Raw genomic sequence first — 10,795 nt, 5'->3', positions numbered from 1 at the left:
GATGATTGCGCAGCAGCGCTTGCTGCAAGAACTGATAGTTATTAATTATTGAGCACCAAGTCAACCAAAGAATCACCAACCAGTATTATTGAGAGATAGATAGAGAAAAAAACTTTCTTTTTATTATCATTATTACTAGTTGGATCGGTTAACAGTTAGAACTTTGTATTTAATTATTAGTGCTTCCCACCTGCTACATATATGGTGTTCCAGCTCTGAACCGAGCTGCATCGATCGTGGACCTCGCCCCCGCGCCTCCCCTCTCATCAGTTCTTGCACACACGAGTTGCAGTTCCAGCAGACAAATCCTCCCACTGGTACTTCCACCACACCACAGTCCACAGGCAGAGAAGAGCGAAGATGCTTCTTCCCAGGCACAGATTCTTCAAGTTCAGGTCCTTGTAGATGAGCTGCAGCTGCAGGATCTCAGAATCAGCTAACTATTTTCCACGCATAGTCGCCTTTAATTCCAGGTGACAGCAAGGGCAGGTCGACTGCGCTTGTTGCCTACTGCTACTCCGATCGATACATACATACAGATTCCCTGCACCGGCCGGTAATTTCCCATCGTTTATCTCTGCATTTATATGCATATTTCTGTATTCCATACATTATTTATTCCTCCTCTAGCCTAGCTACCTGTCTGAAACGCTGTACTGTGTGTCGCAATTTTGTCACATGTACACAGATCGCGATCAGAGATTGAGGAGGCATCCTGTCCAGCTGTTCCACTTCCATCCATCCATCCACCACCAGAGAAGAGCATACAGTAGTGCACCACTCATCTCATCCCCTTCTGCTGTGCCCCTGTGGTATAGCAATAGCTTCATTAATTTGCTTGTGGTGCTGCTAGCTGTGCTGTGTGCCTACCTGCCCTGCCACTGCCACACACACCACATATAACTCCCTGGTGTCCGTGTCCACAGATGAGTGCACGGCCCTGCCCCTGCCGCTGCGGCCTCGGCGCCGCGCACCACGCGCACGCGGGTGCCTCCCCTTGCTCCTCCGGGGTGCCGTCGACGTCGTCGTCCACGTCCATGGAGCCGCGTGCCGGCACGGACTTCTCCTGCCTCAGCTGGCTCCTCTTCCGCGTCTCCGCCTACGACGACGACGACACCCACAACCTCCTCCTCCTCGCCGCCGGCGCCCTCTAGCGCGCGCCTCCTGCCGCCCACAGCTCTTCTTCCCTCCACTTCTACCAATTTGCTCCCTCCATCCACACATACATACATAGCTAGGTTAGTTAGTTAGTTGAGTTCTCTCTCCGCCGTCTGTCAGTGTCAGCTGCTGCAACTCATCAATACAACTGCTGCTAGCTAGCTTATTAGCCTTAGCTGCGGTACACCCAAACCAAGAAAGCTAATTAAGGGAAGGAAATAAAGCTCCGTCGTCTCGAGCCGATCGACGACCACCATGTCGGCGGCACGGCGGTGCGGCGGCGTCCGGCGTCGGCTGGATAGGGCGGCGGCGGGAGACAACGCCAACGGATACGTCGAGACTGACCCCACCGGTCGCTATGGACGGGTACGCACGCAGCATGTCCCTTCCTCTTCTTCTTCTTCTTTGCTTTCTCTTCCTGCCATTTGCTGATTGGATATACACGTACGCATGCAGCATGTTCTTCCTCCCGTGTTGTACCCAACTTCTCTTCTCTTCTCTGCCCTTTTCCTTCAAAACATATGCATGCCTCAAATTTGGAGGAGCAGCACATATATATCCTACTAGGTAACTAGATTATTCTATCTTTAGGCAAAACAAAGGTAATTTTGGCCAACATTAAAAATTATTAGGCTCGTCTGTAGAGTTCATACTCCTAACTAAGCATCTTTTGAAGGCCAAACATTGATAATTAATTAGCCAGTGATGTGCACATCGGAGCTACTACATACCTGCTGATACCTCGCTCTAAAACATGACACAATTGTCTTTTCCTGCAGAGATATGATGAGGAGCTACTAGCTGCACATCTTTGTTTGCTCATTCTTTCGAGATTTTCCCTTTAACTTGTTCTTCTCTTTGCTGGATTTTTTTTTAAAAAAACAATCTTGAGATGGCATACGATTAGTTCACAATTGCCCCAGATGGATTATTCATTAATTAATTGGCAGCATGAAATGGTGAACCACCAGATATATCATTAAATATATATTACTAATTAAACAATCACAGTTGCCCCCAGATGGATCCATGCATTCACGAGTTAGATGGCATGCATCATGCATGCATGTATGAACAATTCTAAACTATTGCTAGATGTACATATACATACAGAAAGACAGATAATAATAAATAAAACCAATAATTATATGTATTCTATACTTGGTCAACTAGCTACTGGTTCATTAATTAATTTTGAGATGGTGAAAGCCTACATCAGGTTGTGTGATTATTCCACTTCCAATGCTATCAGAAAAAAAAGAGTGCCAATTTTTTACATCCAGCGGTGGTGGTGGTAGTCAGAGTAGGTGTCTGATTGGTATTTGAACTTCCCCGACTTGTTTCTTTTCTTTTCTTTCTTTCTTTCTTCCCAGGCCACATGCATGTGTCAAGATGCCAATAATAAGATGCTTTGAAAGCTTCGTAAAGCTGATATGCCATTGCCATGTCATGTCCTAAAGATATGGGTGCAGTGCAGTGCTTCCTCATCTTTTCTTCTTTCTATTGGGATATCAAAGATCAAATCGTGCACTTCACTTTTCCTCTTCGATCTTTTCAGCAATTCATTACACGTGTGTTGATTTAATTAGTAATAACAGTGTATGCATTTATTTACTTTAGCACTATCAAAATAGAACTGTTTATTTTAAACAAAAATACACAATACATGCATGCATGCACAGTTCGACGAGCTCCTGGGCAAAGGCGCCATGAAGTCGGTGTACCGGGGCTTCGACGAGGAGCGCGGCGTGGAGGTGGCGTGGAACCAGGCGAGCCTCGCCGACGTGCTCCGCTCCCCGGACGCCGTGCAGCGCATGTACTCGGAGGTGCAGCTGCTGAGCGAGCTCCGGCACGACGGCATCATCGGCTTCCACGCGTCCTGGGTGGACGTGCCCGGGCGCAGCTTCAACTTCATCACCGAGCTCTTCTCCTCCGGCACGCTCCGCTCCTACCGCCTCCGGTACCCCCGCGTGAACCTGCGCGCCGTCCGGTCGTGGGCGCGGCAGCTGCTGGGGGGCCTCGCCTACCTGCACGCGCGCGACCCGCCGGTCATCCACCGCGACCTCAAGTGCGACAACATCTTCGTCAACGGCCACCAGGGCCACGTCAAGATCGGCGACCTCGGGCTCGCCGCGGTGCTCCGCCGGGGCGGCGCCGCGCACAGCGTCATCGGCACGCCCGAGTTCATGGCGCCCGAGATGTACGACGAGGAGTACGACGAGCGCGTCGACGTCTACGCCTTCGGGATGTGCATGCTGGAGATGCTCACCGTCGAGTACCCCTACAGCGAGTGCACCAACCCGGCGCAGATCTACAAGAAGGTCACCGCAGGCAGGCTCCCCGACGCGTTCTACCGGGTGGACGACGACGACGCGCGCAGGTTCATCGGCCGCTGCCTCGTCCCCGCCGCCAACCGCCCGTCCGCCGCCGAGCTGCTGCTGGACCCTTTCCTCCTCCACCACCACCACCATGCTGCTGCTGCTGCTGGCACGGTACCAGTGCCGTCACCATTGCCAACTACCGCTGTTGCCGCCGGCGCTCCGCCGCCCTCGACGTGTAGTAGCTCCGCGGCCGACGATGATGTCGTCTCGGCGTTGGACGACGACGACGAGGTGGACGTGCCGCCCAGGAATGACATGACCATCACCGGGAAGCTGAACGCGGAGGAGGACACCATCTTCCTGAAGGTGCAGATCGCCGACGAGGCGTCGGGGCACGCGCGCAACATCTACTTCCCGTTCGACATGGCGAGCGACACGGCGGCGGAGGTGGCGCAGGAGATGGTGAAGGAGCTGGACATCACGGACCGCCACGCGTCGGAGATCGCCGCCATGATCCAACAGGAGATCGGCAGGCTGCTGCCGGGGCGAGCGCAGCAGCACGAGTACACGTACGCGTCACGCGGCGGCGACTACGACGACGAGGAGCGGCCTCCTCCCTTCTACTACCTCTCCTCGTCCCCCGCATCCTCCCATGGTTCTCACTGCGGGGTGGGGCCATATGCCTTCGGAGGCTTCTCTGGCCCATGTGGCAGTGCTTGGACCAAAGGTAAACCTAACCACCACATCCATCTCCACATTAATTTGTTTTATTTAATTTGGTGTTTATTTTAAGGCTACGGTCCCGAACCTCGGCTTACAAATCCCCCTTTACAAATTGATTGGTTCTTTTTTCTAAAGTTATAATAAAATGATTGAACGTGATTTGAGATTATTTGTTTTAAAAAGTGGAAGGTATTTTATATAAAAATCTCCTTTTCAATTTTTTGTTTTTGTTTTCGCACTGCAAAAATGTCACCGTACCGTACGTGCAAGGGCGGGAAATTTTGCTGGCGCCCAGCAGCTGCAGTAGGCATCATCGGTCACTGTATGCCGACATCTATTTCGTTCTTAGTCCACGTAGGAAATACAGTGCTATCTGCATAGTACTCTCTCCGTCCAAATTTTATAATTCTTTTAACATTCTTTTACAAGTTTTACCGATACGTCTTATTCAATTATTTTTTGGAAAAAAATTCGAAGTAATAATAGTCATATATTTTTTTTAAACAAAGTGTTCAAATTTAGTGTAAAAAAGGTACTAAACGGAGAGTACTGTGATAATGAGCCATGACATTTGTGCATTCTTGTGCAAAAAAAAAAAACTTTGTTGGTGTAGATCATGACTGGTACGCTTTAAGCGACAACGACGATGACATGAGCTCCGTGCACTCCGGTAAGTACTCTCCTGTGCACTACGCGTCAGGTGCCGGCCACGAGGAGGCGCCGGCCAGCAGCAGCGGCTCGTCCAAGACAAGGTTCGGCGGCGGCGGCTCCGGTTCCGCCGCGGCGCTCGCGCGGCAGCTGGAGCGGCAGTGCAGCGTGTCGCCGCAGCACGCGGGGCGGCCGCGGCGGCGGGAGGACGACGACGACCGGGCCGGCAGGCGGAGGAGGATGACGCGGAACCGGTCCATGGTGGACATGCGGAGCCAGCTGCTGCACCGCACGCTGGTGGAGGAGCTCAACCGCCGCCTCTTCTTCAACACCGTCGGCGCCGTCGAGAACATCGGCTTCCGCGCGCCCACCACCACCGCCGCCTCGTCCTCCTCGTCTGCGCGCGGCGGCCTCGACCGCGGCAGGAGACCAGGCGGCGGCGGCAAGCAGCGGCAGCTGGACGACAAGGAGCAGCAGTATTTCATGCTTTGATTGCCGCTCCGCATACGACCGACTTTTTTTTTTTGACAACATATCTGGTGTCACATATTAAATCATCACCACTCATTTTAGATCTAATATCTCTAGTTGTTTGGTACATTTTATTAAGGATACCCTCCAACGTGGTGTTGTATAGTGGTGGAAGGTGTTATTTGTAAATTGAATAATCAACTAGAGACGTTAGATCTAAAATGAGTGTTAATGATTTAATATGTGCACCATGTACACCAGTCTTCTATGTGTACCAGATATGTCCTCTTTTTTTGTTTTGGCCGTCGCGTGGGATGAGATCGAGTACTGTGTGTACATATACATATGCAGCTTGGAGAAATAATGTATGTTTCAAGAGCGTAAAGTTTGTTACAAACTCGCAATGCATACTGTGATTAATTACATTACACCAGCTATTCTTTGTTACATTACACCAGCTAGCAGTGTATAATTTCAAAATAGAATATATATAATTAAGATTTTGGACTTTTGTCAATAAAAGAAAATTAATAAAATCCGGAGATGAGCCACATCCTATTCGACGAACTATTCTTTGTTAAAACGAAAAGGCTTGAATTAATAGCTACACCATGTTGTCAACGACGGCCTGTCGCGTGCCCTCAGTCACGTCGAAAGCCGCCCTACAGAGCGGGCAGGTGGTGCTCTGCCGCAGCCACTCGGCGACGCAGAGCTTGTGGAAGACGTGGCCGCACCCGGGCAGCACGCCGCAGGCCTCGCCGGGCTCGTAGGGCGCCACGCAGATGGCGCACGACTCCCTGTGGTCGTCGTCATCGTAGTCGTCGCCGGCGGCACCGCCGGGGAGCTCCTGGTACGGGAAGTCGTAGTCCGGTATCCGCTCCAGCACCTCCTCGATGGACAGCGGCGGCGGCGGCGTCTTGGCGCCGCCGCCGCGGATGTTTCGCCAGAGCACGTAGATGACGTGGCCGACGGCGACGACGAGCATGCAGACGGCCAACAGCGCCACGACGAGCATGGTGGCGCCGACTAGCGCCCATCTGATCCAACCGACGAGGTCGCCCCAACCCATAGTAGTCGTCGTACGTCCCTGCTTGCGGCGTTGCTGTGTATGCTATTTATCCGGTCAGATCGATCTAGATCGACGAACTCGGAGTCCGATCGATCCCTCACGTCGCGTTTGTTCTGGTCATCGTCCTCATAGGCGCGCCGCGCGCGCGGAAGAGTTAATGGAGGCCGTTTCCGTAAGTGCGCTGTTTATATAGGACATCAAGTAATTAACCAATTAGTTAATCTCAACTGCTCGATTATATTGCTGGTTAATTATCCTTGTACGCGGTTGTATCGGAGGTCGTTACGTTCTAACAAGGATATCCAACCTTAATTATATATACATACATGATCATGATATCCAACCTATAGCTCTCGACGACCTACAATCTAATCTAATAGTCAACCAGCATGACGCAGATTTTCGGCCTGACGACTCTTTTCATCTGGCTCGGGGAAGTTCTTCTCATCATCGCCTTCGTCGCCGCCGTCTGCTTCTACTATCTACGGTGCCGGAACCGGAACCGGGTGGAGGCCGCTGCCGCGGCCGCGGCCGCCGCTGCCGCTTTCGACCGGCGGCAACAGGCGGCGGCACCCCGCGCGCAGCCAGCGGCCGCGGTGCAGATGGCGCCCATGGCCTTGGTCCTGCGGCTGGACCGCGTCTGCGTCACGTACACACGCCGGAACGGCGGCGGCACCGACGATCGTCGTCAGCAGCCGTCGGTGGCGGAGGCGGAGCAGGACTGCGCGATCTGCCTGAGCCCGTTCCAGTACGGCGACCGGTGCAGCGTCATGCACGTCTGCCGCCACGAGTTCCACCGGAGCTGCATTGCGAAGTGGCTGGCGTGCCACAACCACAACACGTGCCCGCTCTGTAGGGCTCAGCTGCGTTGGGATGATGTTGCTATTAACATGCCGTAGATCACGAACAGGGATGTGTTATTCGTCGATCTCGTGCTGTTGCTATTAACATGCCGTAGATCACGAATAGGGATGCTGTTTTTTTTTGGTCTCCAACTGCTTCGATTCTGTATAATAATTCTCTACTAATTAATGATTCGACGATGACCCTGCTTCACCTATGAACCGTGTATGTTTATTCTCTCCTCTGTAGGCTAGTTTGGAATAAAAAAACAGAGGTATTAAGAGCTTGTTTGGTTATTTTCAATTCATATGGATTATAGGGGATTGATACGGATTGAGAGGGATTTTGATTTAGGGCTTGTTCGTTTGCGTCGGATTGCACCCGGAATCGTTCCGGCTAATCAAAGTTTATATAAATTAGAGAAGCAATCCGGTCGGGAATTGTTCCGACCCACCAATCCGACACAAACGAACAAGGCCTTACTAGGGATTGAAATCCTCTCAATCTCACCAATCCATATAGATTAGGGTAGAATTGAACAATCCCTAAGGGTTAATTTGGTGACCCGGGATCACGGGAGGATTGAAGGGGATTGAGGGGAAAATTAGTTCATTTCTCCTTCAATCCCCTCCAATCCTCTCGTGATCCCCTTGTCACCAAATCAACCCTAAGGGCTTGTTCGGTTATTTTCAATTCATATGGATTGGAGGGGATTGATACGGATTGGGAGGGATTTTGACTTGCTAGGGATTGAAACCCCTCAATCCCCCTCAATCCATATGGATTCGGGTAGAACCAAACAATCCCTAAAGGAGCTAAAATCCCCTTATTCAAAATTAAATAAGGAGGAGATTTTAGTACCTCCAATCTCTTCTAGTTTTGTGACTTCCAAACTAGCCCTAACAATAGGATGTTACCTTATAGATAAACCGAGAAATTCACCCAATCCCATATTAATGGACCGTGAGATGGGCCACGATCACTCAAACCCAACATGAGAGAAAGCCACACATAGTACAACGCTCCCACATAGTACATCGAGCGAGCCATAAAAAAGGGGGCCGAGCTTCTTTTCAACTCATACCTTTCTATACAATTTGGCTAAGATAAAGTGTAATATTTATTCTTGTTTGTCGTGGCATCGCACAAAAAACTTCCCTCGTCAGTCCACTTGCCACACTTCTATTGAGTGGGCTTGCTTGACATAGCTCTGAAGCATAACTCTAAGTTAGAGTACAAATTTTCTACCCATACACCTTAACTCTGAAGGAAAAAAACTCTATAGTAAAAAAATTGGAGTACTTCCTTCACACTCAAAAAAACTAGGAAGAATCCACTTTTAGAGCCTAGCCAAGTTTGATTCTTTATAAGAGCATTATATTCAATACACATTGCATTTTTCAATTTTTACCCCCAAGCTTCTACAACGCATTTTGGTTCTTCAGTGGATGCAAAAAGATCATACGACCTTACTGTACCATCCAAGTATACGGTCGTCGAATCCCTCTTTGAAGCCGAGTTGTTGGGCGTGACAAATATGTTGTTGAAGGTCCCGCCACAGTTGATCCTTAAAAGGGAAATGTGCCCTTGGGCCATTTCTATAAGTATTTTGGTGATTAGATGTCCAACACATATTGAGTGAGTTAATATGTACCAAATGAGTGAGAAGTGTGAAATCAAGAGCAAGGTATGTTTCTAGACTTAGTGAATTGTTTTTGTATACTAACATGGTTATCTAAGTGCTAGAAACAGTGCCAAAAAAAGAAGATTCGAATTGGAGAAGAGTTGGCAAAGTTCAGCCAAAACCAGCTCTGGCCTGGCACACCGAACTGTCCGATGGTGCACCGGACAGTGTCCGGTGCCCTAGGCTGGTCAAACGTCAACTGGCCGCTCTCGGGAAAAGAGAGAGGCGACGTGACTATAATTCATCGGACTGTCCGGTGAGCCAACGACGCCAGCGGCCAACGGTCGGCCGCGCTGAAAGGGAATTAGGCTTACACCTAGTCCCTAATTAATTTTGGTGGTTGAATTGCCCAACACAAATAATTGGACTAACTAGTTTGCCCAAGTGTATAGAATATACAGGTGTAAAAGGTTCACACTCAGCCAATAAAAAGACCAAGTTTTGGATTCAACAAAGGAGCAAAGAGGCAACCGAAGACACCCCTGGTCTGGCGCACCGGACTGTCCGGTGTGCCACCGGACATGTCCGGTGCACCAGGGGGACTCAGACTCAAACTCGCCACCTTCGGGAATTCCCTGAGGCGACTCGGCTATAATTCACCGGACTGTCCGGTGCGACTCCGAAGCAACGGCTACCTCCGCGCCAACGGCTCTCTGCGGTGCAATAAATGCGCGCGCAGCGCGCGCAGATGGCAGGCGTGCCCATACTGGTGCACCGGACAAGGAACAGTAGCTGTCCGGTGTGCACCGGACACCCAGGCGGGCCCACAAGTCAGAAGCTCCAACGGTCAGAATCCAACGGCAGTGATGACGTGGCAGGGGGCACCGGACTGTCCGGTGTGCACTGGACTGTCCGGTGCGCCATCGAGCAGACAGCCTCCCAACGACCACATTTGGTGGTTGGGGCTATAAATACCCCAACCACCCCACCATTCATTGCATCCAAGTTTTCCACTTCTCAACCACTACAAGAGCTCTAGCATTCAATTCTAGACACACCAAAAGAGATCAAATCCTCTCCAATTCCACAAAAGGCTTTAGTGATTAGAGAGAGAGATTTGCCGTGTTTCTTTTGAGCTCTTGCGCTTGGATTGCTTCTTTTCTTACTCACTTGTTCTTGTGATCAAAACTCCATTGTAATCAAGGCAAGAGGCACCAATTGTGTGGTGGCCCTTGCGGGGAAGTTTTGTTCCCGGCTTTGATTTGAAAAGAGAAGCTCACTCGGTCCGAGGGACCGTTTGAGAGAGGGAAGGGTTGAAAGAGACCCGGCCTTTGTGGCCTCCTCAACGGGGAGTAGGTTTGAAAGAACCGAACCTCGGTAAAACAAATCCGGTGTCATACACTTCATTATTCGCTTGCGATTTGTTTTGCGCCCTCTCTCGCGGACTCGATTTTTTTTCTAACGCTAACCCCGGCTTGTAGTTGTGTTTATATTTGTAAATTTCACTTTCGCCCTATTCACCCCCCTCTAGGCGACTATCAATTGGTATCAGAGCCCGGTGCTTCATTAGAGCCTAACCGCTCGAAGTGATGTCGGGAGATCACGCCAAGAAGGAGATGGAGACCGGCGAAAAGCCCACTACAAGCCACGGGAGCACTTCATCGGAAGAGTCCCACACCAAGAGGAAGGAAAAGAAGAAGGACTCCTCCAAACGGAAGGAGAAAAAGTCTTCCTCTTCTCACCACAAAGAGAAGAAGGAAAAATCTTCTTCTCACAAACCGCATCGGAGAGGGGACAAGCACAAAAGGATGAGGAAGGTGGTCTACTACGAGACCGACACTTCATCAACATCGACCTCCGACTCCGATGCGCCCTCCGTCACTTCTAAGCGCCAAGAGCGCAAGAAGTATAGTAAGATCCCCCTACGCTACCCTCGCA

General features: G+C 50.5%; 2 protein-coding genes across 3 annotated transcripts; both read left to right on the top strand.

The window, feature by feature from the left end:
* Positions 1-215: 215 nt before the first annotated feature.
* Positions 216-5,725, top strand: LOC103654279 (probable serine/threonine-protein kinase WNK8). 2 transcript variants are annotated; one of them, XM_008681116.4, is made up of 4 exons: positions 216-556; positions 689-1,524; positions 2,841-4,206; positions 4,816-5,725. In XM_008681116.4, the coding sequence occupies exons 2-4, from the start codon at positions 1,414-1,416 to the stop codon at positions 5,340-5,342; spliced, it is 2,004 nt and encodes a 667-aa protein (XP_008679338.1). In that variant the 5' UTR covers positions 216-556; positions 689-1,413; the 3' UTR covers positions 5,343-5,725. The 2 variants fall into 2 exon arrangements, with proteins under 2 accessions (XP_008679338.1, XP_020408353.1); XM_020552764.2 differs by having other exon boundaries at positions 1,938-4,206.
* A 1,011-nt stretch (positions 5,726-6,736) lies between these two features.
* Positions 6,737-7,500, top strand: LOC100284986 (RING-H2 finger protein ATL3F). The gene has a single exon (NM_001157881.2). It carries the CDS (start codon positions 6,780-6,782, stop codon positions 7,287-7,289), a length of 510 nt encoding a protein of 169 aa, NP_001151353.2. The 5' UTR covers positions 6,737-6,779; the 3' UTR covers positions 7,290-7,500.
* The last annotated feature ends 3,295 nt before the right edge of the window (positions 7,501-10,795 follow it).

This window comes from Zea mays, chromosome 4, assembly GCF_902167145.1.
Source record: "Zea mays cultivar B73 chromosome 4, Zm-B73-REFERENCE-NAM-5.0, whole genome shotgun sequence".
In the NCBI taxonomy this organism is placed as follows: domain Eukaryota; kingdom Viridiplantae; phylum Streptophyta; class Magnoliopsida; order Poales; family Poaceae; genus Zea; species Zea mays.
This window is presented reverse-complemented; position numbering and strand designations above follow the sequence as displayed.

Coding starts and splice junctions, on each gene's coding strand:
- LOC100284986 (NM_001157881.2), top strand. CDS start 6,780: ATGACGCAGATTTTCGGCCTGACGACTCTTTTCATCTGGCTCGGGGAA.
- LOC103654279 (XM_008681116.4), top strand. CDS start 1,414: ATGTCGGCGGCACGGCGGTGCGGCGGCGTCCGGCGTCGGCTGGATAGG. Junction 1,525..2,840: donor CCACCGGTCGCTATGGACGG/GTACGCACGCAG, acceptor ATGCATGCACAG/TTCGACGAGCTCCTGGGCAA. Junction 4,207..4,815: donor TGGCAGTGCTTGGACCAAAG/GTAAACCTAACC, acceptor TTGTTGGTGTAG/ATCATGACTGGTACGCTTTA.